Raw genomic sequence first — 22202 nt, 5'->3', positions numbered from 1 at the left:
GAGGTGACTATAGTGATGCTCCAGATGATCTTGTAGATAGAGTACCTGTAAGAATGACTCCACATTCGAGATTCAAAAGTACTGCATACATTTGTGAACAACTAGCAATTATAGATGTTTGGCGTTTTCTAAACCCTGATATTAACGAATTTACCTGGAGCAATGTTAGTAGATCCTCTCAGTCTAGAATTGATCCATGGCTTATATCTCCCTCTTGTCTGCAATTTGTGGCAGAATCATCACATAGTTAAGCTCTATTTTCTGATCATAAATTAATTGCAATCCATTTAGCAGGAACAAAACAACAAAATGGTCATATACGTGGTTATTGGAAACTAAATAATAATTTATTAAAAGATAAGGAGTTTTGTGTTTTAGTCAAAATAACAGCAAAAAGTATATTTGATAATAAAGATGTGAATCACATACAAAAATGGGAATTTTTCAAATTTAACATTAGAGAAATAGCAATTAAACGAAGTAAAGCAATTAAAAAAAGAATATAAAAAAAGAGATAAGCGTTATGGATAATTTAAATATTTTAATGATGAAGAATAATCTTTCAGAGGAAGAAAAAACTATAATGAAAAAATTAAAAGAGGAAATAGATATGTATATTGATATGGCTAAAGGAGCTAAGGTCGCGAGCAAAATGGCTAGAGCAAGGAGAAAAAAATTTGAGTTATTTCTTTGCTTTAGAGAAACGAAATCACAAGAGAAATAATTTATTTACTCTTAAAATTGATAATAACATTACCTCTAATTCTTTAGATATTTCAAGATATATTGGTACGTTTTATAGCAATATATATAAGTCTAATATTCAGTTAATTGAGTGTGATAAATTCATTGAATCAGTTAAAGCATTTACACCAACTATATCTGAACAATTTAAGTTAAATTGCGATCGTCCTATTACTAAAGCGGAAATGTCAGAGGCTGTTCAATGAAAAAAGGTAAATCACCAGGTAATGATGGGCTTTCAGTTGAATTTTATTTGCATTTTTGGGAAATGATTGAAAATCCTTTATTTGAGTTATTTAAAGATTGTATCTTAAAAAAGGAAATGTCTTCGAGCATGAAGCAAGGGTTAATATGTCTTCTCCCTAAGCCTGATAAAGATCATTTATTGATAATAAATTGGAGACCTATTACACTCTTAAATATTGACTACAAAATTTTATCATAAATTTTTGCTAAAAGATTAAAAAGAGGTCTTCATGAGATAATACGTGAAACACAAACAGGTTTTATGTATAAACGTCACATTAGCTCCAATATAAGACTTGTTCTAGACCTGCTGAATTATTCTGATAACATCAATACTGATGCACTAGTAGTATTTCTTGATTTTTATAAAGCATTTGATACGGTAGAACACTATTTTTTATTTAAATCACTTCAGATTTTTGATTTTGGACAAAATTTTATATCTATAGTTGAAATGCTTTATAAAAATATAGATAGTTCTGTGATATTATATCCCAACACAACCAAAAGATTCCCTGTACTGAGATCAGTTCGCCAGGGTTGCCCTGTTTCACCATTTTTGTTCCTGCTGGTGGTTGAATTACTATCATTACATATTAAACATAGACCTATTATTAAGGGATTGTCTATTTTTGGTAGGGAAATTAGAGTAACTCAACTAGCGGATGATACAACTCTCTTTTTGAATGACAAACATCAAATTGATAATGCTATAACCCTAATTGGCCAATTCTCTGCTGCTTCGGGTTTAATGCTTAACAAATCTAAATGTGAAATCCTATGCCTGTATCAGACTGAAGAGATTTTTTTTTTTAATTTACCTGTTAAGAAATGTGTAAAATATTTAGGTATTCATATCAGCAGGGATCACAAAGAACGTCAACAACTAAATTCTTCATCTAAATTGCAGAAATCTAAAACAATTTTAAATTTATGGCTTCAAAGAGATATTTCTATTTTTGGAAGGATTCTTTTGACTAAAGCAGAAGGGATTTCAAGATTTGTTTATCCTGCTATCTCTCTTGATGTTCATGATTCAATATGTAAAGATATAAATACCATATTTACAAATTTTGTGTGGAAAAACAGACACCTTAGAAAAAGCGGTGCTCTCTGGTTCGAAGGATGAAGGCGGATTTGAACTTTTGGACTTCTGTGACTTAAATTATACCTTTAAGGTGAAATGGTTGAAGGAATGTTTGAGAACACCTGAATCATTATGGTATTTTATCCCCAATAACATTTTTAATAATGTAGTAGGCCTAAAATTTTTATTGAAATGTAACTACAATATTACAAGATTGCCGCTAAAATTATCCCAATTTTATCAACAAGCTCTTTTGGCTTGGAAGCTCTGTCATTCTCACAACTTCTCTCCACACAAGTCCATAATTTGGAATAATGAATGCATTACTAAGGGGAACAAGTCACTCTATTTGCAGAAATGGATCGATAGAGATAATATTTTTTTTAAAGATCTTTTTGATGGTAATAATCAATTATTTAAGTATGAATCTTTTCTCAGAGAGAAGGCATTTCCAACAACATTCAAAGAATATAACTCTGTTTTCAAGTCTATACCTAATGGCATATTAGAACTAATTAAAAGTTATAAAAAACAAAACGAAGTTTCTGGTTTAAACACTTCTCTTTTTATAAACGGTATGGATATTATGAGTAGCAATTGTACTAATAAGCATATCAAAAAATGTTTTTCAAGTTTAAAGAAAATAACACCTCGTGGAAAAATTTTCTGGAGTTCTCATTTTTCTGAGATTAATTGGCATGAGGCGTGGCTTGTTCCTTTTAGATTTTGTATCACAAATAAAGTTAGGGAATTACATTTGAAAATATTACACAATATATATCCCACAAATTTGTTTATTTCAAAATTCAAACCTGTTGATGATCTTTGTAGTTTTTGTAAGACTGAACAAGAATCTTTATCTCATCTCTTTTATGGTTGTTCATTTTGTATTACATTTTGGAAAAATGTTGAAAGTTATGTGGCATTTAAAACAAAACATACAATAACGCTTGAAGGGAAACAGATTATTACATATTTTGATTGTAGTAATAGAAGTATATATAATATTGTAAATCTCTTTATTTTACTAGGTAAATTCCATATTCATAAAGCTACATTTTCCAAATCAAGACCATGTTTTAAATTTTTCCAAATTGAAACTGATATATATTTTGAGTCTCTTAAATTTGTAAAAAATAAGAAAGCTGTGTCAGTAATTGATATATACTCAAAACTTTTCAATTGAAAATTTATTTATTATTTATTTTTATTAAAAATGAAGTCTGTAAGTCTTTTTTTTATTTTTTTATTTTTTTTATTATTTATTTATTTATTTTTTATGTGTAATATTTGTTTACGAACTGTGATGCCTGTATGTTTGTAATTTGAATTACTGTGATGTTTGTATGATTGTTAATTTAACTCAAATAAAAAAAAATAAAAAATAAAAAAAAAATGATGCTTGTGAAGCACTAAATGGGTGTTTTGAATGCACCGACTGTTTTTTGATGGAGACAGTGACTTGGACAGTATCTCTGACAAAGTGACTTGTTATATTAATTATTGTGTCGATGCTGTAATTCCGTGTAAACAAATCAAAATCTTTCCCAATAATAAACCATGGCTCACCAGAGAAGTTAAAGCTGCTATTAATAATAAGAAAGCACCCTTTTATAGTGGTGATAAAGAAAGAATTAAAGTTGCCCAAAGAGAGTTGAAAGTCATCATCAGACAGGGCAAACAAAAATATAAGGAAAGTGTTGAAGGAAAAATGTCCAATAGCAACACACGAGGTCTATGGAATGGTATGAAGTGTATTACTGGATATGGGACTAGTAATCCCAGTTTATGTAAATTGGGTATTCAGGCAAATGATGCCAATACTTTTTTTTGCCAGGTTTGATGAATGCGATTTCTCTTCTGTACATGAGAATTTCCTCTCTAATCTAAGGAAGAGCAGTTCTGAGGACTGTAGTTCAGCTATTAATCTTAATATGGAAGAGGTTCGTCAGCAGTTAAGGCGTATTAAACCAAACAAGGCAGAAGGCCCCGATGGTGTACATCCACGTATTTTAAAAGTGTGTGCTGATCAGCTATGCTCTCTCCTTCATTCACTGTTTTCTTTGTCTCTGTCCTCTGCTAAAATACCGGTTATGTGGAAAACATCTTGCCTTATTCCTATTCCTAAAAAAGCTAAGGTGTCAAATAGTCTTGCTAATCTGAGGCCTATAGCTCTGACATCACACATTATGAAATGTTTTGAGAGGGCTGTACTTGATCATCTGACTAGGCAGGTGTCTGTTTTTCAGGATCCCTTGCAGATGATGCACTATTATTTATGTTACATAATATTTACAGTCATCTCGAAACTACTGCTAGTTCTGTTAGAATCATGTTTTTTTTATTTTTCGAGTGCTTTTAATACTATACAGCAACATATTTTAGCTAACAAATTAAGTAATTTTAAATTGCATAATACAACTATTGCCTGGATTTTAGATTATCTGTTATTACGACCACAGTTTGTTAGGTTTTGTAACAAACAGTCTGACATTATTTTAACTAATACTGGAGCACCTCAGGGCACAGTTCTATCTCCCTTTTTATTTACACTTTACACTGCGGACTATAGGCATAGTCAGTCATCCTGTCTGGTACAAAAATTCTCTGACGACACTGCCTTAGTAGGTCTACTTAATCAGGGTGATGACCTTGCTTATAGAAGGGAGGTTCAGTCTTTTTCTAGATGGTGTGAGTTAAACTTTCTAAAACTAAATATAGAGAAGACTAAAGAACTTGTGATTGATTTTAGAAAGAAAAAGGAGAAGGTCCTCCCAGTCACAATTAATGGTCAGCCGATTGAAATTGTTCAGTCATATAAATTTCTAGGTGTCCATTTGGATGAAAAATTTAATATGAAAGAGAATACTAATGTTTTAATAAAGAAGGCTCAGTCAAGACTTTTCTTTTTGAGAAAACTCAGATCTTTTAACATTAGTACAAAGCTTTTAGATGTTTTCTATCAGGGGATCTTGGCTAGTGTTCTTTTTCATGCTGTTCTTTGCTGGGGAGGCAGCTTATCTGTTGATGATAAAAATAGGATAAATAAGCTGATCAGGAGAGCTGGTTCAGTTATTGGTCTTATCCCAGACTCACTTGAGGTCATTGTGGAGAAGAGGATGAGGTCGAAATTAAAAAATTATGTTTTTTGAAGGCCATCCACTATATGGTGTTTTTAACGGACTCAGAAGCTCTCTCAGCTAGCGTTTAATTATGCCTCGGTGCTCCAGTGAGCGATTGAGAAGGACTTTTGTTCCTGCAGCGGTCAGATAATTTAATGAACACTGTTGACTGTCAAACTGTTGAACTGTCTGTTCTTTGCCCTGCATTTCTGAATTGTGCAATTGTATCTTGTTATAATCATGTCTCATTGGTCTCTTAATCATGTTTTTCATAGTTTTTAAATGTTGAATTATTTATTTATGTGTGTTAGCTATGTGGTGTGCTTGTTGGCTGAATGTTTTAAGTTGGTGGCAAACCAGTTTCCCTTTCGAGATTAATAAAGTTTTCTCTCTCTCTCTCTCTCTCTCTCTCTCTCTCTCTCTTATACAAAATGGCACGATTGTCATTATTAATAACAATATTCATTTTTTGATATGGATGGATATAAAAATAATTACAATAATATTATAGGATGTTGCTTCAGTTCCTCTGAGTTTTGAAAGTTCCTTAACTATTTTCTGAACTAGGACCATATTTGGAAACAGAACTCAAAAACTAGTTTAGATTCACGTAATTTCTGGTTCTTTTATCTCGGATAAATGAGGAACAAAAACGCATTTAGAAAGGAAATTATTCTGAACAATAAACATTATTATTTTGGATACAACTGTTGCATTTTCACTGATAACAGTCAAGTTTCTCTATTTCTCTGAGCAACGTCTACTTTCACACTAAATTTGCCTCTAGATGTTGAAACTGAGGTAAAAAGTTTTATTTAATGTTTGGTTGAATTTCTGTGACAAAATATTAACATAACAACAACATTGTTTTACACTAAATATAAGGGATTTCTCTGCAGATCAACTCTATCCTTGAGTTAAATTGTTCAGTAAATAATTCAGACTACAAGAGAACCTACTTTGATTTTCAGAAGTGATGAGCAGGACCAGTCCAACACCAGAACACAAGATGTTCTCATGGTTTCTGATCTGAAGTTGAAGTTGGAAAAATCTGAATGAATTAGAAGCTGCTTCATGATTTCAATATTTTCCAGTGTGATGTAACAGAAACACAGATCTGAGGTTTGATAAGCACTGAGAGGTTTCAAACACCCACCATTCCTGGACCTACAACCACACACTGATCTTCTAGTATGTTGTTTTAATAGAAAAAAAATTATATATATATATATATATATATATATATATATATATATATATATATATATATATATATATATACTGCACATTATTAAATGTGAAATGTTATCCTGATGAGAATTATACTATTGTTTCTATTTATGCTAATTTAATAGACCTACATGAATATGCACACATTCAAATGAGTCTGACACCAGGTAATGTCATTGAATTTTAATATTTATTTGCAAAGATTAAGTGCTAAATGAAAAGGTAACACTTAACAAAGATGTTTCATAAATGTTGAAATTGACATTAATTAAGATTAATAAATGCTGTAGAGGTGTTGTTCATTCTTAGTTCATGTTAACTAAAGTAGTTAACTAATGTTGACTAATGAACTTTATTGTAAAGTGTTACCAATGAAAAGAGTTTAACATTCAGTTTCAGCAAAAATGCATTTCTTAAGAAAAGACAGTTTTATTAAGCAGTAACAGCATTATTCTTTTTTTTTTTCTCGAGCTCCTCCAAAAAACTCTTTATCCAAGCCTCGTCTGGTTTCACGCAAAATTCGGTTCTAGGTGTCGTAACCCTGCAGGGAAAGTTCACATTGTCATACATGCACAAAATCTGTTTAATCATTTGTCTACAATTTAAAAGGAGCATTTGGAAGTTTAAAATATATTTTAGAGTTAAATACTTACACAATGCCAGGGACAGGGCAATGTGAACCTGTCTTCAGAGCACTCACAATTCTTTTGCTTGGAATTGCAAAGTCAATAAAATTGAAGCAACACTTCTCGGGAATTGGAACAGCAGCCTGAGCTGTTGGTGAGATAAAATATATCGTCTAGTTTTAGAGCACCATGAAATTGATCATATCCAACCATGTATAAAATATAATAAATATAAATATTATTTTGATATTATTCATCCTTCAAAATAAAGGTTTTCTAAAACTTTAGGTTCTGTGAAGGACCATATCTGGCTGGTTAATCAGCATCAGTTTGTTTCTGGGTTCTTTCAAGCTCTGTATGTTTTTAACTTACTGGAGAAATCAAAGTTTATTGATGAACATGTAAAGGTTCCACTATAAATTCTTTAGTTTCTCATTTGATCCATTCTAATCACTTAAACTTTACAGCTTCATGTCTTATACAAATAATAATTTAGTCAGAAGAAAAACTGTACTTCAAGAGAACTTACGCTGAGCCTCAGAAGTCCAGGCCATCATCAGGACCAGCCCGAACACCAGACACAAAGAAGATGCCCTCATGGTTTCTGATCTGAAGCTGATCTTCAAGCTTTGATAATGAGCTGCTGCAGATGTCTGAGACAGTCCAATTCTGCACCACATCTTTAAATGGTTTTTTTTTTTTTGGACGTGATGCTAAATAGAAACTCAGATCTGTGGTTTGATAAGGAAATATATTTCATCCCCCCTCCTCTTCTTCAAAGTTCACACAGAGAATCACATTTGCTATACTGGGTTTGCATGCTTTTTGCAAGAAGAGATCGTGAAAAGATAAAATACAGGAGTCATAAGTTTAGAGCACATCTTCAGAGAGAGCAGCTTTTTTGCTAATGTCCAACGCAAGAAAGAAAATCATACGTTTTTTTTATTATTATTTTCAACTTGTGTAACATATTGTGTAAAAAAATATCTACATTGCATTTTTTGTGTCCGAAGCACAGAAGGACTGTAATTCATCAATTACACGAGTCATAATTCACAGTGACAAATTCATTTTTCACAGTCACTCAAAAAAGTAAACGAACTGACATGGGTGTTCAAAATACAAATATTAAACTAAAATGGAAATGTGTTGTATTATATAATGGAAATATATTCAAATATGAATATGCAGCATATTTCATAATGACATTAAATCCTGAGGCAAATATAATTATTTATTATATAAATATTAAATATATTATTTAATATGTATTATTCTTTATTTCAAATGTAATTATTTACAATGTAAAATATTATAAGTATTAAATATTTAACATTAAAAAGTCACAACTTTAATAATACTATACAACTTTTATAATTAAAAACTATTATCAATAATACGTTTAGATAAATAAAATGTAGAAAATAACAATTTAAATTATTCTACTAATTATTGTCTATAGAGTATTAATATGTATTTCACTTATTTAGAAGTGAATACTGTATTGCCTAAATATTCAATTCATTTTTTATTTATTAATATTATTTTTTTTAATAATGATCCAACACAAGTATTATATGTTTTCATAGTGGTTTAGATAGCGCTTAGAAAAAATAAATAACTTCCTGTTATCATTATAAACCAACTTTTTTGGTCTGTCAGTGATCTGGTGATATGGTGCACTTCATGTACAATTTTATTTACAGTGTTTAGCATTTCATGTGGTATTTCCAACATTTTTTTTCTTAATCTGTTTATAATAGATTCATGAAATGCTCTTTACATATTACATAAAGGGTCGTTCTTCTCGAAACAATGGAAAGCCATGTGAAGATGTAATATAAAGGTGATGCATCTTAGAAAAATCTACTCAGCCTGATAACGATCAAGATCTTAGTGTTCTGCACATTTGGCCTGTGGTTTTTTGTATGATATGTACTCTCATTTTCATGTTCAGTAAATGGCACATATGCAAATACTCTACTAGAATGTGTAAATGTGTATGAATATGTATGTATCAGTCATATAATCATCTTGCTCACAAACTGTGCATGTTTGTTTGTTTTCAGAAATATTCATGATCAATTTGACCAATTCACAAGTAACGATTTGATAATTTAACAGAATAACAAGCAGACCTGCTAAAATATTATTACTAAAGTACAGTGAATGAACCATAAACCAGATTCATTCAGCAGATCATCAAAACCCCGAGGAAGCACCAGCAGTGTGTCATTTTTATTTCTTTAGTAATGACATGAGTAACGTTGACTCACTCTGTTATGACTCATTTTGATATGAGGTACTTAGTGTTACAGTATGTAGAATATGATAAAATTAGTCAAACTGGCTAATGTGAGATTTGAATCACTCTATTGGACTTTTTCAGGATTTAAATGAATTAAGTGATTTTAAAGTTTCTCCATATAATTGCAGGACAAAGTCATCCACTTAATCTACATTAAACTTGACTATTTTTTAAATTCCCTTTAAAGAATTAGTTTAAAATATGTTCTTGTCAGAAGAGCAGAATGGGCCTTTTAGTTCACTGGAAAAGACACGTAGATCAGACCATCATTATTCTGAGAAAAACACCCTTCTGAAACTGTCACCTACACTTCACAACTTCAGCGGTGGCTATTTAATGCGCTGCAGTTTTGGTCTTAACCACGTCATTCATTATACAGAGGAGCAAAGCTGCATGAAAATGCAATTTTGGGTGTGTATATATATACATGTATTATAACATGTATGTATGTATCTTTGATTCATTAATTATTTTTTAATTCATTGTAATTTATTTTATTTATTTATTTTTAATTACTTAATAATTGCTGTTGGAGGAAGGCAGACTCTCTCTGCGCTGGATGAATCAGGCCCCATTATCCCGACGTCATTTATGAGAGTCATGAGCAGTATATTTGTATTAATTTTATTACACGGGTTTACATGTAGGCTACTAACAATGAGTAATACTGAAGCATAAATATTAAATAAATACTAAAGCATTTATTTTATTACACTTTTATCCAAAGTTACTAACAGTGCATTCAGGCTTAAATTTTTTTATTATTAATAATAATAATTTTTATATACGGTATGTCAATTTTGTCGAATTTATTTGTTAATTAATTCACTGTGAACACGAATAAACAATGAACATTTATATTTTTACTAACTAACATTTACAAAGATTTATAGTTTTTTTAAATAGATAACTTTAGGCCTATTGCTCATTGTAATTTGTTAGCTAATGCATTTACACATTTGAACAAATTGGACCATATTGCAGAGTGTTACCCTTATTTAATTATGTAAATATTTGCTATTAGGAATTGTATTCTTTTTATTTCCGTTTTATGTTCTAATAAATGTATTTTGTAGCTGAGCCGCACCAGCAGAAGTCGCTAGTAAATCCAGCTGCGTGTTACTCGCTTTTGTGCTGCGCGCTCATCCTCTGCGCATGCGCACCTGGTCTCTTCCCTCTCCGCTGGATCAAACTGCTGCTTCTCCGCGCCGCTGAAACGCCGAGAATGGCAAAACTGGTGGGACCTCTCCGCAAAGAGCTCGCCGACTCCCTCTCCTCCTGCCGGGTGCTGGTGGTCGGGGCGGGAGGCATCGGCTGCGAGCTGCTGAAAAACCTGGTGCTCACCGGCTTTAAGAATATTGAAGTGGTAAGTTGGAGGAAGGCGGACTCTCTTTGTGCTGCATGAATCAGGCCCTATTATCTCATATCCTCATGTATAATAATGAAATAAATTGAGAGCCGTGACTTATATACACCAATACATAACTCGTCACATCACGGATTTTAAGGACGTAATGCCTCTCGTTTCATCGTAAACAAGCCAGCTCTTCTCTTTTGCACTGTGTTCAGTTTTACAAATCTCCCTGAAAACACTGACAAATGTGACCACTCTTTACATTAAATTCGAAAACATTATTTTGAAATGAAAATGTCTTTATTATTTTAAATATGGTATCAGACAAAGATTATATTTTGTTTCAATAAACAGCATCTGAAAGCTGAAAGCTTAAAACTGAAAGCTTTTTATTAGCAGGATAATGTAACGCTCGGGTTTCTACGTGTATGCATAATAATTACATAATTTAATTAGTTGGTTACAGTTCAAAATTATTGTGAAGGGATTGTGGTAAGATTGTAATCTGACAAATGTAACAAACTTAAAGTTATAAAAAGCACACACTTAACTGATATTGAAGAGAGATTAAGTTGACGAGGCTTTCAGTGTTTTTATTTGTGTATTATTAAGAGTTACAGTGGCACGCAACCAACTTTTTAGTGTGTCCTATTTTGGCTTTAAAATGCATGATGAAAATAAATATCTAAGTAATTGTAAAACTGAAAAATAATATTAAATGATACAAAATGTTGGAAATGCAAATTTGGCAGTTGATTTTTTTAGTTACTAAATAATGAATACTGCAAATAAACACATTGTTTAATTATGGCATTTTATGCCATTTAAAAAACTGGTGTGTTACAATGGTACACAACCTGGGTACTTTTAGGGACCCTTTAAAATGCATTGTGTTTTCATGCTAGCATGGTTTTGCACTTTATGTAATGATTACTATATTGTAATATTGTTGTTGTTGTTTTTATTATCTTTAAAAAAAAATTATCCTCATTTGCAGATTGACCTGGACACCATTGATGTCAGCAACCTCAACAGACAGTTCCTGTTTCAGAAGAAACATGTTGGAAAGTCTAAAGCTCAGGTAAACTGTATAACTGACTTTAACATGTGTGATTTAAAAATCTGCATCAGACAATTAATTATTAGTGTGTTTCAGGTTGCCAAGGAGAGTGTGCTTCGGTTTTGCCCATCTGCGAACATCACTGCTTACCATGACAGCATCATGAAGTGAGTCCAGTTACATTTTACCTAGATAAAGACTTGATAGTGTCTGGACATTTGATAGTGCATTACAAAATATTATTTGTCTGTGGATACTATAAAAAATATTTTAAAATCAAAAACGTTGAGCTCCAATGTTTTTTTCTTTGCACTTTGCAGCCAAGATTATGATGTGGAATTCTTCAGAAATTTCCAGCTTGTCATGAATGCTTTGGACAACAGAGGTGTGAATAATTTAGCCGTCTTTGGTAAAAGTTAAGGAACTCTACATTTCTAAAATGTCTTTTCTTTTGTCCTTGCAGCGGCCAGGAATCACGTCAACAGGATGTGTTTGGCTGCTGACATTCCCCTCATTGAGAGCGGCACGGCTGGATATCTGGGACAAGTCACAGTTATCAAGAAGGCAAGGCTCTTCTATTAAATCAGCAACTTTTGTGGCACATGTTGCTGTATTCATCTAAATGCCACTCTCTTGGCAATCACATTTTGTAAATCTGCAAACTGCAGGGTCAAACAGAGTGCTATGAGTGTCAGCCTAAACCCACGCAGAAAACCTTCCCAGGCTGCACCATTCGTAACACTCCCTCAGAACCCATTCACTGCATCGTGTGGGCCAAATATCTCTTCAAGTAAGTTGTCTACACTAATACGTCTCTTTGAAGTGTAATTACACTTGACTTTTGTTCTGTGTTTTGTTTCTGTGTTTTTATGCACTTTGCACAAACAATACTGAACAGTGCAGTGATTAAACTGACAGGACTTTCCCTCAAAAAACACATCAAAACCACCAGTGGTTGACCCTTTACCACGGGGGTAGAAAACTGACACCCTCGCTAGTCTCATCACAGAGACTAAACTGATGATATTCCCCTCCCAGAGTCCTTGTTTTATGATTTAAAACAAATTTATAAAAAATGGTGGAATTTAAATTGAATTCATAATACTTTACCAAAAAAATTTTTTTTTTTTGACAAACAATGTGCCGGCCTGCACAACAGAGGTTTCCAGTTTAAATTAAAATCTGAATGAAATATTGTGTGATATACCTTAAAAGATTGTTTTAATAAACTGTATTAATCTTATTGTTAGTATTACTTTGAGAAGTGCGTTCTTCTTTACAATAGTAAAATATTTCGGTCATCGTTTCTTAAAAGTATTTTCTGTGTGTATCTGATGATAGTTTTATTATGTGAAATGGTGTATGAATATTATTAACTTGTGTTTGAAAGCTAATTAAATTATTCTCCTCCACTTACATGTCATTTTGGATTGCCTCCCTAGTCAGCTTTTTGGCGAGGAGGATGCGGATCAGGAGGTGTCACCTGACACAGCTGACCCTGAGGCTGCTTGTGAGTAGTCGCACATTTACAACTTAAATGTGCTTAGAAGAAAAATACATGTGTGGTTTTATGCATCAAAGGCATAAACTATCTTTTATTTAAGGAAGGAAACGAACTGTAAGTTTGAATTGGGCCCATTTGATGAAAAGATGTTTCTGGGACGTTTATTGACTACAGGGAACCTCGCAGATGCAGCAGCCCGAGCTACAGCCTCCAATAAGGATGGAGACATCAAGCGGGTGTCCACTAAAGAGTGGGCTCGTTCCACAGGTTATGATCCTGTCAAACTCTTCAATAAGGTGCAAGTTCTGTTACATACTTGACATAACTTCATTACCACGTCTGTCCTTTTAGAAATAGTCTAAAGGTGATATTGTGCATCATTTCAGCTTTTTAAAGATGACATCATGTATCTTTTGACCATGGATAAGTTGTGGAAGAAGAGAAAAGCCCCATTACCTCTAGACTGGACTGAAATCCATCAGCATGGTGTGTGTTTGTTCGGGAATGATCTGTACACGACAAAAGCTTTGGTTATATTGAAAATGAGAAACTGTGTTTAAAAGACATGTTAATGAAGCTGTGGTGTGTGTGTGTAAGAATCTTCTCAGGAGGAGGCCTGTGGCACAGGTCTGAAGGACCAGCAGGTGTTGGGTGTTCAGGGTTACGCTCGGCTTTTCCACCGCAGTGTAGAAACACTCCGATCTCAGCTGATAGAGAAGGGTGAAGGTGCAGAGCTAGTCTGGGACAAGGTGAGGAATATCAGATATACACAAAATACCTTTCTCTCATTTTATTGTGTAACTAGTAAGCCATACATATTTATACAAAAAAAATGAATGTTTATAAATGTAATTTATTTGGTTTAATTAATTAATTTGTGCTGCTGTTTTCAGGATGATCCTCCAGCCATGGACTTCGTAACAGCAGCTGCAAACTTGCGCATGAACGTCTTCAGCATGAACATGAAAAGCCGCTTTGATGTCAAATGTAAGGATATGACTGCCTTGACTTAAATGATTCAAAATAATCTTATTAGTTGGTGTTTGAAAACATTTTCTTTTAAAGTGTCTTTTTAAATTATTCCATTTTTGGCTTAACATTTGTTTTATTTATTTATTTATTTATTTATTTTTATGCTTCAATCACTGAGAATTAAACTTCAAATTAATGTTGTATAGCCTTATAACTCATGGCTTTAAAATGAATAAATAATAAATAAAATAATTTCCTTCTGATCTAGCCATGGCAGGGAACATCATTCCAGCAATAGCCACCACTAATGCCATCATCGCTGGGCTCATTGTTCTGGAGGCGCTGAAGACTCTTAACTCAGAGTTCGACCAGTGTCACATGGTAAACTTGCAGTGTTGCTCCTTTCACACCTGACACGCAACTTTAACACCCGAATTGCATCATGTCCTGTTATATCTAGTACATTTTTCCATTAAATGTTCTCACTTGGTTTAAGGTAATCACATCTCTGCTGTAGTTTTGGTTATGAAGACCTTTTAACCCTTTCCTGTTTCTGAAAAACTTGTCAAGTGGTATAGGTGGGAGTTACAGCGTTTGTCCAAGTACTCACACTTGCTGTCTTTGCATTTGTCTGCTTGTGTAATATATTTCCTGTAATTCGCCTACGTGTTCAAGTTCAAGCATGAAGACCACAAGTGTGTGCTGAACTTTTCTCTACCTAATGGAACACACTTACAGTGTTATAAAAATGCAAGCTTTTTATGCAAGCAAAGCTTTATTCTGATTTTCAATACATTGCATTTAAAATAACATTCTAAATCTCTGTACTAGTACCTATAACCGATTTTACAGTTTAGTAATTGTGGTGCTTTTGATTAAGTGATAAAAAGCAGTTGCAAATGTTGAACAAAATACACAGTCATCTTTGCACCAGTAAAATGTTCAACACTTTGTTTTTCTGTTAAATTAAGTGTAATATCTAACAAATTTTTATAGTGGAGAGGTTTCTGTGAGATCTTGGCAAAAACTGTCATGATTAGTAACATGATGAATGATGGGGTGTTACGCTTAGCCTTGATTACCACTTCAAAGAGGTATTTGTGATAGTGTGGGTTTAGTGTGTGTTATGGGGACAGCGCTTTGGTGTGATCTGGGGCAGTCTTGCGCACTTACTACTCGTTGTGTGCATGTGCTCTCAAGTGTCCAGGTCTGCAAGGGTGGGTATTTGGACAGGCCCGTAGTCTTATTCTTATGTTTTTTTTTAAAGATTTTCCTGAATAAGCAGCCAAACCCCAGAAAAAAGCTTCTCGTACCGTGTGCGCTGGACCCTCCTAATCCCAACTGTTACGTGTGTGCCAGCAAACCTGAGGTCACAGTCAAACTTAATGTGCACAAGACCTTTGTGCAAGCTCTTCAGGACAAGGTACTAGTCATTTTATATATATATATATATATATATATATATATATATATATATATATATATATATATACTTTTTTTTTTGGTATCCAAGAGATTCAAATTTTTTCATTCATGGTGTTGCATTTTCAGATACTGAAGGAAAAGTTTGGCATGGTGGCACCAGATGTGCAAATTGAGGATGGAAAAGGAACTATCCTCATCTCCTCAGAGGAAGGAGAGACTGAAGGTATTAAGTTAGCCTCTAGAGGGCATCGTGCTCTACTATTACATACTCTGTATGGAAGGCCAAACCTGACAAAAATTTGTAATAAATATACAAAGAAATGTAAAAAATGTGAATTAAATATATAAATAATTATACAAAGAAAAGTAAAAACTAAAATAAATATATATACTTTTATTTCCTTATGTATATTTTTTTCCATATTCATTTTTTTTCTTCCATTTTATACATTTATTTATTTCCACACTTATGTATTTACGTAATTGTTTCTATATTTACTACCCGAATTCCGAAACAGTTGGGACGTTTTTTAAATTTTAATAAAATGAAAACTAAAAGACTTTCAAATCACATGAGCCAATATTTTATTCACAATAGAACATAGATAACATAGCAAATGTTTAAACTGAGAAAGTTTACAATTTTCTGCACAAAAGGAGCTCATTTCAATTTTAATTTCTGCTACAGGTCTCAAAATAGTTGGGACGGGGCATGTTTACCATGGTGTAGCATCTCCTTTTCTTTTCAAAACAGTTTGAAGACGTCTGGGCATTGAGGCTATGAGTTGCTGAAGTTTTGCTGTTGGAATTTGGTCCCATTCTTGCCTTATATAGATTTCCAGCTGCTGAAGAGTTCGTGGTCGTCTTTAACGTATTTTTCGTTTAATGATGCGCCAAATGTTCTCTATAGGTGAAAGATCTGGACTGCAGGCAGGCCAGGTTAGCACCCCGACTCTTCTACGACGAAGCCATGCTGTTGTTATAGCTGCAGTATGTGGTTTTGCATTGTCCTGCTGAAATAAACAAGGCCTTCCCTGAAATAGACGTTGTTTGGAGGGAAGCATATGTTGCTCTAAAACCTTTATATACCTTTCAGCATTCACAGAGCCTTCCAAAACATGCAAGCTACCCATACCGTATGCACTTATGCACCCCCTTACCATCAGAGATGCTGGCTTTTGAACTGAACGCTGATAACATGCTGGAAGGTCTCCCTCCTCTTTAGCCCGGAGGACACGGCGTCCGTGATTTCCAACAAGAATGTCAAATTTGGACTCGTCTGACCATAAAACACTATTCCACTTTGAAATAGTCCATTTTAAATGAGCCTTGGCCCACAGGACACAATGGCGCCTCTGGACCATGTTCACATATGGCTTCCTTTTTGCATGATAGAGCTTTAGTTGGCATCTGCTGATGGCACGGCGGATTGTGTTTACCGACAGTGGTTTCTGAAAGTATTCCTGGGCCCATTTAGTAATGTCATTGACACAATCATGCCGATGAGTGATGCAGTGTCGTCTGAGAGCCCGAAGACCACGGGCATCCAATAAAGGTCTCCGGCCTTGTCCCTTACACACAGAGATTTCTCCAGTTTCTCTGAATCTTTTGATGATGTTATGCACTGTAGATGATGAGATTTGCAAAGCCTTTGCAATTTGACGTTGAGGAACATTGTTTTTAAAGTTTTCCACAATTTTTTTACGCAGTCTTTCACAGATTGGAGAGCCTCTGCCCATCTTTACTTCTGAGAGACTCTGCTTCTCTAAGACAAAGCTTTTATAGCTAATCATGTTACAGACCTGATATCAATTAACTTAATTAATCACTAGATGTTCTCCCAGCTGAATCTTTTCAAAACTGCTTGCTTTTTTAGCCATTTGTTGCCCCCGTGCCAACTTTCTTGAGACCTGTAGCAGGCATTAAATTTTAAATGAGCTAATTAAGAGGATAAAAGTGTAAAATTTCTCAGTTTAAACATTTGCTACGTTATCTATGTTCTATTGTGAATAAAATATTGGCTCATGTGATTTGAAATTCCTTTAGTTTTCATTTTATTAAAATTTAAAAAACGTCCCAACTTTTCCGGAATTCGGGTTGTATTTCTACATTTCTTTGTCCGTTGGCTAATGAGGATAATTTCAAATTTTGTCAGGTTTGGCATTATAAACGTTTGTTTTTTTTTTTTTTTTTTTTAAAGGGGACCTATTATGCCCCTTTTTTACAAGATATAATTTTTAGTCAGGTGTCCACAGAATGTGTCTGTGGCGATTCATCTCAGATTACCCCACAAATCATTTATTATATTATGCCCAAAATTAGTCTTTTTGGGTGCAAGCACAAATATTGTTTTCGTGCGTCTCTTTAAATCAGTGGTTCTCAACCCGCGGCCCTTCACAAATTCAAATGCGGCCCACCATGCTGAACACAATTAAAAAATTTTTTTTTTTTACAATTAATTTTATTTTTTACCTTAATTAAAAAATGTACTAAAGAAATATAAGCTATATCCTAATGTTTTTTTTTTTATGTGAAATTTAGTTTTTCATATATTATTTTCAGACATCAGCAGACCTACTCACATAAGGTTACACACTTAAAAAACACATACTGTACCAGCGCGCACTTTGGCAGAACTCAATTCAAATAGTCATCAACAGCCATTAGTTCAGGTAAAATTTAATGAATGGACAAATTTGTTTTTAAGGGAGAAATGTGGAAAATGCCAACGATGGCACACATACAAACAAGAATAGTTGCAGTATCATAGTGAAGGAGAGTGCTGGATTTTCGGTTTGCACCGCAACTCACTTGAAGTTCAGACAAATGGAAACACCATACACTACGTAGCAATCATCCTTAATTAAAGAAATGTGGCAAAACATCTCTGGAGAGAACCTCATATTATTAAATTCAAAAGTGCTTTCCATATTAGGATCAACATAGGCTACATTTGTGAATGCACATTTTCTGCAATGTCGCGCGTCAAGTCATGCTCCCGTGAGTGTTTTACAGACTGCATCTTAAGCCTCTGTTATACTTTCCGCTTCCGCAAGCCGCTATGGACCGTTAGGTAGGCATGATGTAAAAATCGCCATGGGAGAGTGTGTGCGAAGGCTCTGAGAGGATGAACGTGCCTCCCATTTTTTATGACCGCGCGGACAGGTGTGCGTGGTCAGAAGGCTTCAAAAGCACAATTGCACATGTGCAGGCAGTGTGAAGAAGCTCATTGCTACTCGAACCTGTGCAATCTGTCAATAAAATAATTTTTTGAGAATTACATTAGTTTTCAAAAAGTTTGCTGCTAAACTGCTTTTAGATCTTTGTTTCAGTTGTTTCTGTGATGTACTAAAATATAATTACAAGCACTTCATACGTTTCAAAGGCTTTTATCGACAATTACATGACATTTATGCAAAGAGTCAGTATTTGCAGTGTTGGCCCTTCTTTTTCAGGACCTCTGCAGGACCTCTCCGAGCCACTTAGTTATCACTTTTGCCTTATGGCACGGCGCTCCATCGTGCTGGAAAATGCATTGTTCTTCACCAAACTGTTGTTGGATTGTTGGAAGAAGTTGCTGTTGGAGGGTGTTTTGGTACCATTCTTTATTCATGGCTGTGTTTTTGGGCAGAATTGTGAGTGAGCCCACTCTCTTGGATGAGAAGCAACCCCACACATGAATGGTGTCGGGATGCTTTACTGTTGTTATGACACAGGACTGATGGTAGCGCTCACCTTTTCTTCTCCGGACAAGCCTTTTTCCAGATGCCCCAAACAATCGGAAAGGGGCTTCATCGGAGAATATGACTTTGCCCCAGTCCTCAGCAGTCCATTCACTATACTTTCTGCAGAAGATCAATCTGTCCCTGTTGTTTTTTTTTTTTTGAGAGAAGTGGCTTCTTTGCTGCCCATCTTGACACCAGGCCATCTTCCAAAAGTCTTGGCCTCACTGTGCGTGCAGATGCGCTCACACCTGCCTGCTGCCATTCCTGAGCAAGCTCTGCACTGGTGGCAATCCGATCCCGCAGCTGAATCCTCTTTAGGAGACGATCCTGGCGCTTGCTGGACTTTATTGGACACCCTGAAGCCTTCTTTACAAGAATTGAACCTCTTTCCTTGAAGTTCTTCATGATCCTATAAATTGTTGATTTAGGTGCAAACTTAGTAGCCACAATATCCTCGCCTGTGAAGCCATTTTTATGCAATGCAATGATGGCTGCAAACGTTTCTTTGCAGGTCACCATGGTTAACAATGGAAGAACAATGATTTCAAGCATCACCCTCCTTTTAACATGTCAAGTCTGCCATTCTAACCCAATCAGCCTGACATAATGATCTCCAGCCCTGTGCTCGTCAACATTCTCACCTGAGTTAACAAGACGATTACTGAAATGATCTCAGCAGGTCCTTTAATGACAGCAATGAAATGCAGTGGAAAGGTTTTTTTGGGATTAAGTTAATTTTCATGGCAAAGAAGGACTATGCAATTCATATGATCACTCTTCATAACATTCTGGAGTATATGCAAATTACTATTATAAAAACTTAAGCAGCAACTTTTTTCAATTTCCAATATTTATGTAATTCTCAAAACTTTTGGCCACGACTGTACGTGTCCGGATTGCTCATGAGGAAATATAACACAGGCTTTACAATCACAACCTCATTGTGCTGTTACTCCTTTTGAGCCGAATTTCACAAAATTGGTCAGCTCTCGACAGCATCAGGTGTTTTATTTATGGGGTGTAGAATTATTTATTTCAATGAATGTAATCGATTAGATATCATAATATTTAGGCGATAATATTATAAATCAGGTTGGTTTCTATTGGTGATGTAATATGAAAATGATATGCGTGCGAGACTTTCACTTGGACTATAGTACAGCCCGGTGGAAAAAAAGGTTGAGAACCTTTCTGAAAAAGGCGGAGCCTTTTGGACACTCCAGTTCTAAAACTGGAGAATGTCAGTCACACAGCGAATAGAATTCTCAAAGATGGATCACTACCAACTGTTTGTGATCCAACTTCATCCATAACACGGAATTTGTGTTAGTCCTGTGTTTTAATGACCATAGTTTGCAAAGCAGTCTCAATGATCTGCACAAACATACACAAATTTAGCTATTTTCTTGGACCTATTCACTTCATGAATAAAATGAATTCACTGCATCCTCAGTGGCTCAGACGCCGGGAGTAGATGGAGACCTTTGTTAATTATTACAGCTAACAACAGAACAGTTATAAAGTTTATGTAGCAGAGACATATCACTAGCTGCTCTAGCGATAATGTTAACACTGCGGACTGTGTGCAGCTCAGTCAGGGTGGGATCTATGCTAATAGGGCTGATCATCACCAGTTGTGGGCGGGGCTTCCCTGTTCTTACGTAAGAGTAGGGGAAAATCTGGAATCCACTCATTTGGGGAGATTGTTTATGATTTATGGGCATTATAAATAAAGAAGTCATTGGATTTTTTACGATTATAGACTGATTGTTTAGTCACTGGATACACATCTGAGTTCAAACAACTTATTAAAGGGAATTTTGCATAATGGGACTCCTTTAAAGTTTTTGTCTCTCTGTTTCTCTACAGGAAACAATGACAAATTTTTGTCTGACTTTGGGATTCGGAACGGCAGCCGTCTTCAAGTAGATGACTTCCTACAGGATTACACTCTTCTGGTCAATTTAATTCACAGGTCAATGTGGCTCCATTTAGCTACAAGGATGATACTTTGGGTTTTTTGATTATTAAAGTGTATCTTCCATTTATTTTAGTGAGGAATTGGAAAAGGATGTCGAGTTTGAAGTAGTGGGTGACGCCCCAGATAAGGCGCCTGCACCAAGTGTCCCAGAAGAAGGGAAAAACATTGCCAACGGTAACAAAGATTCTGCCCAGCCATCTACCTCATCTAAAGGTAAGAACAACATGGATTGTCTGCAAAACCTCAGGGAATATTTCAGCTAAGTATTGTATATGAACAGCTTGGACATTCAGCTAAACATGATCATTTGTATTTAATGGGTGTAAAAGTTTCATTGCTTTTGAGTAATGCACTTTTCTCATATTTACAGCAGCTGCAGAAGACGATGATGTCCTTATCGTAGACTCTGATGAGGAACCATCCTCGAGCACCATGGAAGCTTCCTCGGAGTCTAGTAACCGCAAGAGGAAGCATCATGACACTAATACGGATGATACTTCGTCTAAGCGCAAACGCCTTGACCAGCAGACGGCCGATGATGATGAAGACATCATCGCTCTAGATTAGCAAAATTGACAAGATATCACCTGTCCACAATAGAGGATTTTCCTCCAGTTGATTTTTTTGTACGGTTTCTCTTACCAAACATGTAAATATATCTGTACAATATGGTTCAAGCTCAATGAATGTCGTCTTTTTCTTCAGTACTTTGTGTTTTGGGAACTGAAAACAGAGTTACATACTGCACTCAGGTTAGGTTTTACTCCGATGGATAAAATGCTTTTTTTACAACGTGTGTGTCTTTTTTGCAGTGGTTT

General features: G+C 34.7%; 2 protein-coding genes across 3 annotated transcripts in view; one reads left to right on the top strand and one right to left on the bottom strand.

Moving 5' to 3' along the window:
• Positions 1-7760, bottom strand: part of LOC132133412 (C-C motif chemokine 3-like) — a 57154-nt gene extending 49394 nt beyond the window's left edge. The window contains exons 1-3 of one of the 2 annotated variants that reach the window (XM_059546214.1): positions 7585-7750; positions 7083-7203; positions 6603-6970 (exon numbers count right to left, since the gene is read on the bottom strand). In XM_059546214.1, coding sequence (XP_059402197.1) covers positions 6862-6970; positions 7083-7203; positions 7585-7735 — 381 coding nt within the window. In that variant the 5' untranslated portion in view covers positions 7736-7750 and the 3' untranslated portion in view covers positions 6603-6861. Of the gene's footprint in view, positions 1-6602; positions 6971-7082; positions 7204-7584 lie in introns of those variants that run through there. The other variant, XM_059546216.1, reaches the window with a different exon arrangement.
• Positions 7761-10463: 2703 nt separating this feature from the next.
• LOC132133145 (SUMO-activating enzyme subunit 2-like) lies at positions 10464-22067 on the top strand. The gene is made up of 17 exons (XM_059545880.1): positions 10464-10729; positions 11715-11798; positions 11874-11944; positions 12098-12162; positions 12241-12341; positions 12446-12567; positions 13220-13287; positions 13456-13577; positions 13668-13767; positions 13879-14030; positions 14175-14268; positions 14522-14634; positions 15521-15676; positions 15805-15901; positions 21273-21378; positions 21458-21597; positions 21755-22067. The coding sequence occupies exons 1-17, from the start codon at positions 10589-10591 to the stop codon at positions 21949-21951; spliced, it is 1929 nt and encodes a 642-aa protein (XP_059401863.1). The 5' UTR covers positions 10464-10588; the 3' UTR covers positions 21952-22067.
• The last annotated feature ends 135 nt before the right edge of the window (positions 22068-22202 follow it).

Source organism: Carassius carassius, chromosome 50, assembly GCF_963082965.1.
Source record: "Carassius carassius chromosome 50, fCarCar2.1, whole genome shotgun sequence".
NCBI lineage: Eukaryota > Metazoa > Chordata > Actinopteri > Cypriniformes > Cyprinidae > Carassius > Carassius carassius.
Note: the sequence above shows the minus strand (reverse complement) of the source record. Positions and strands in the feature narration are given on the sequence as shown.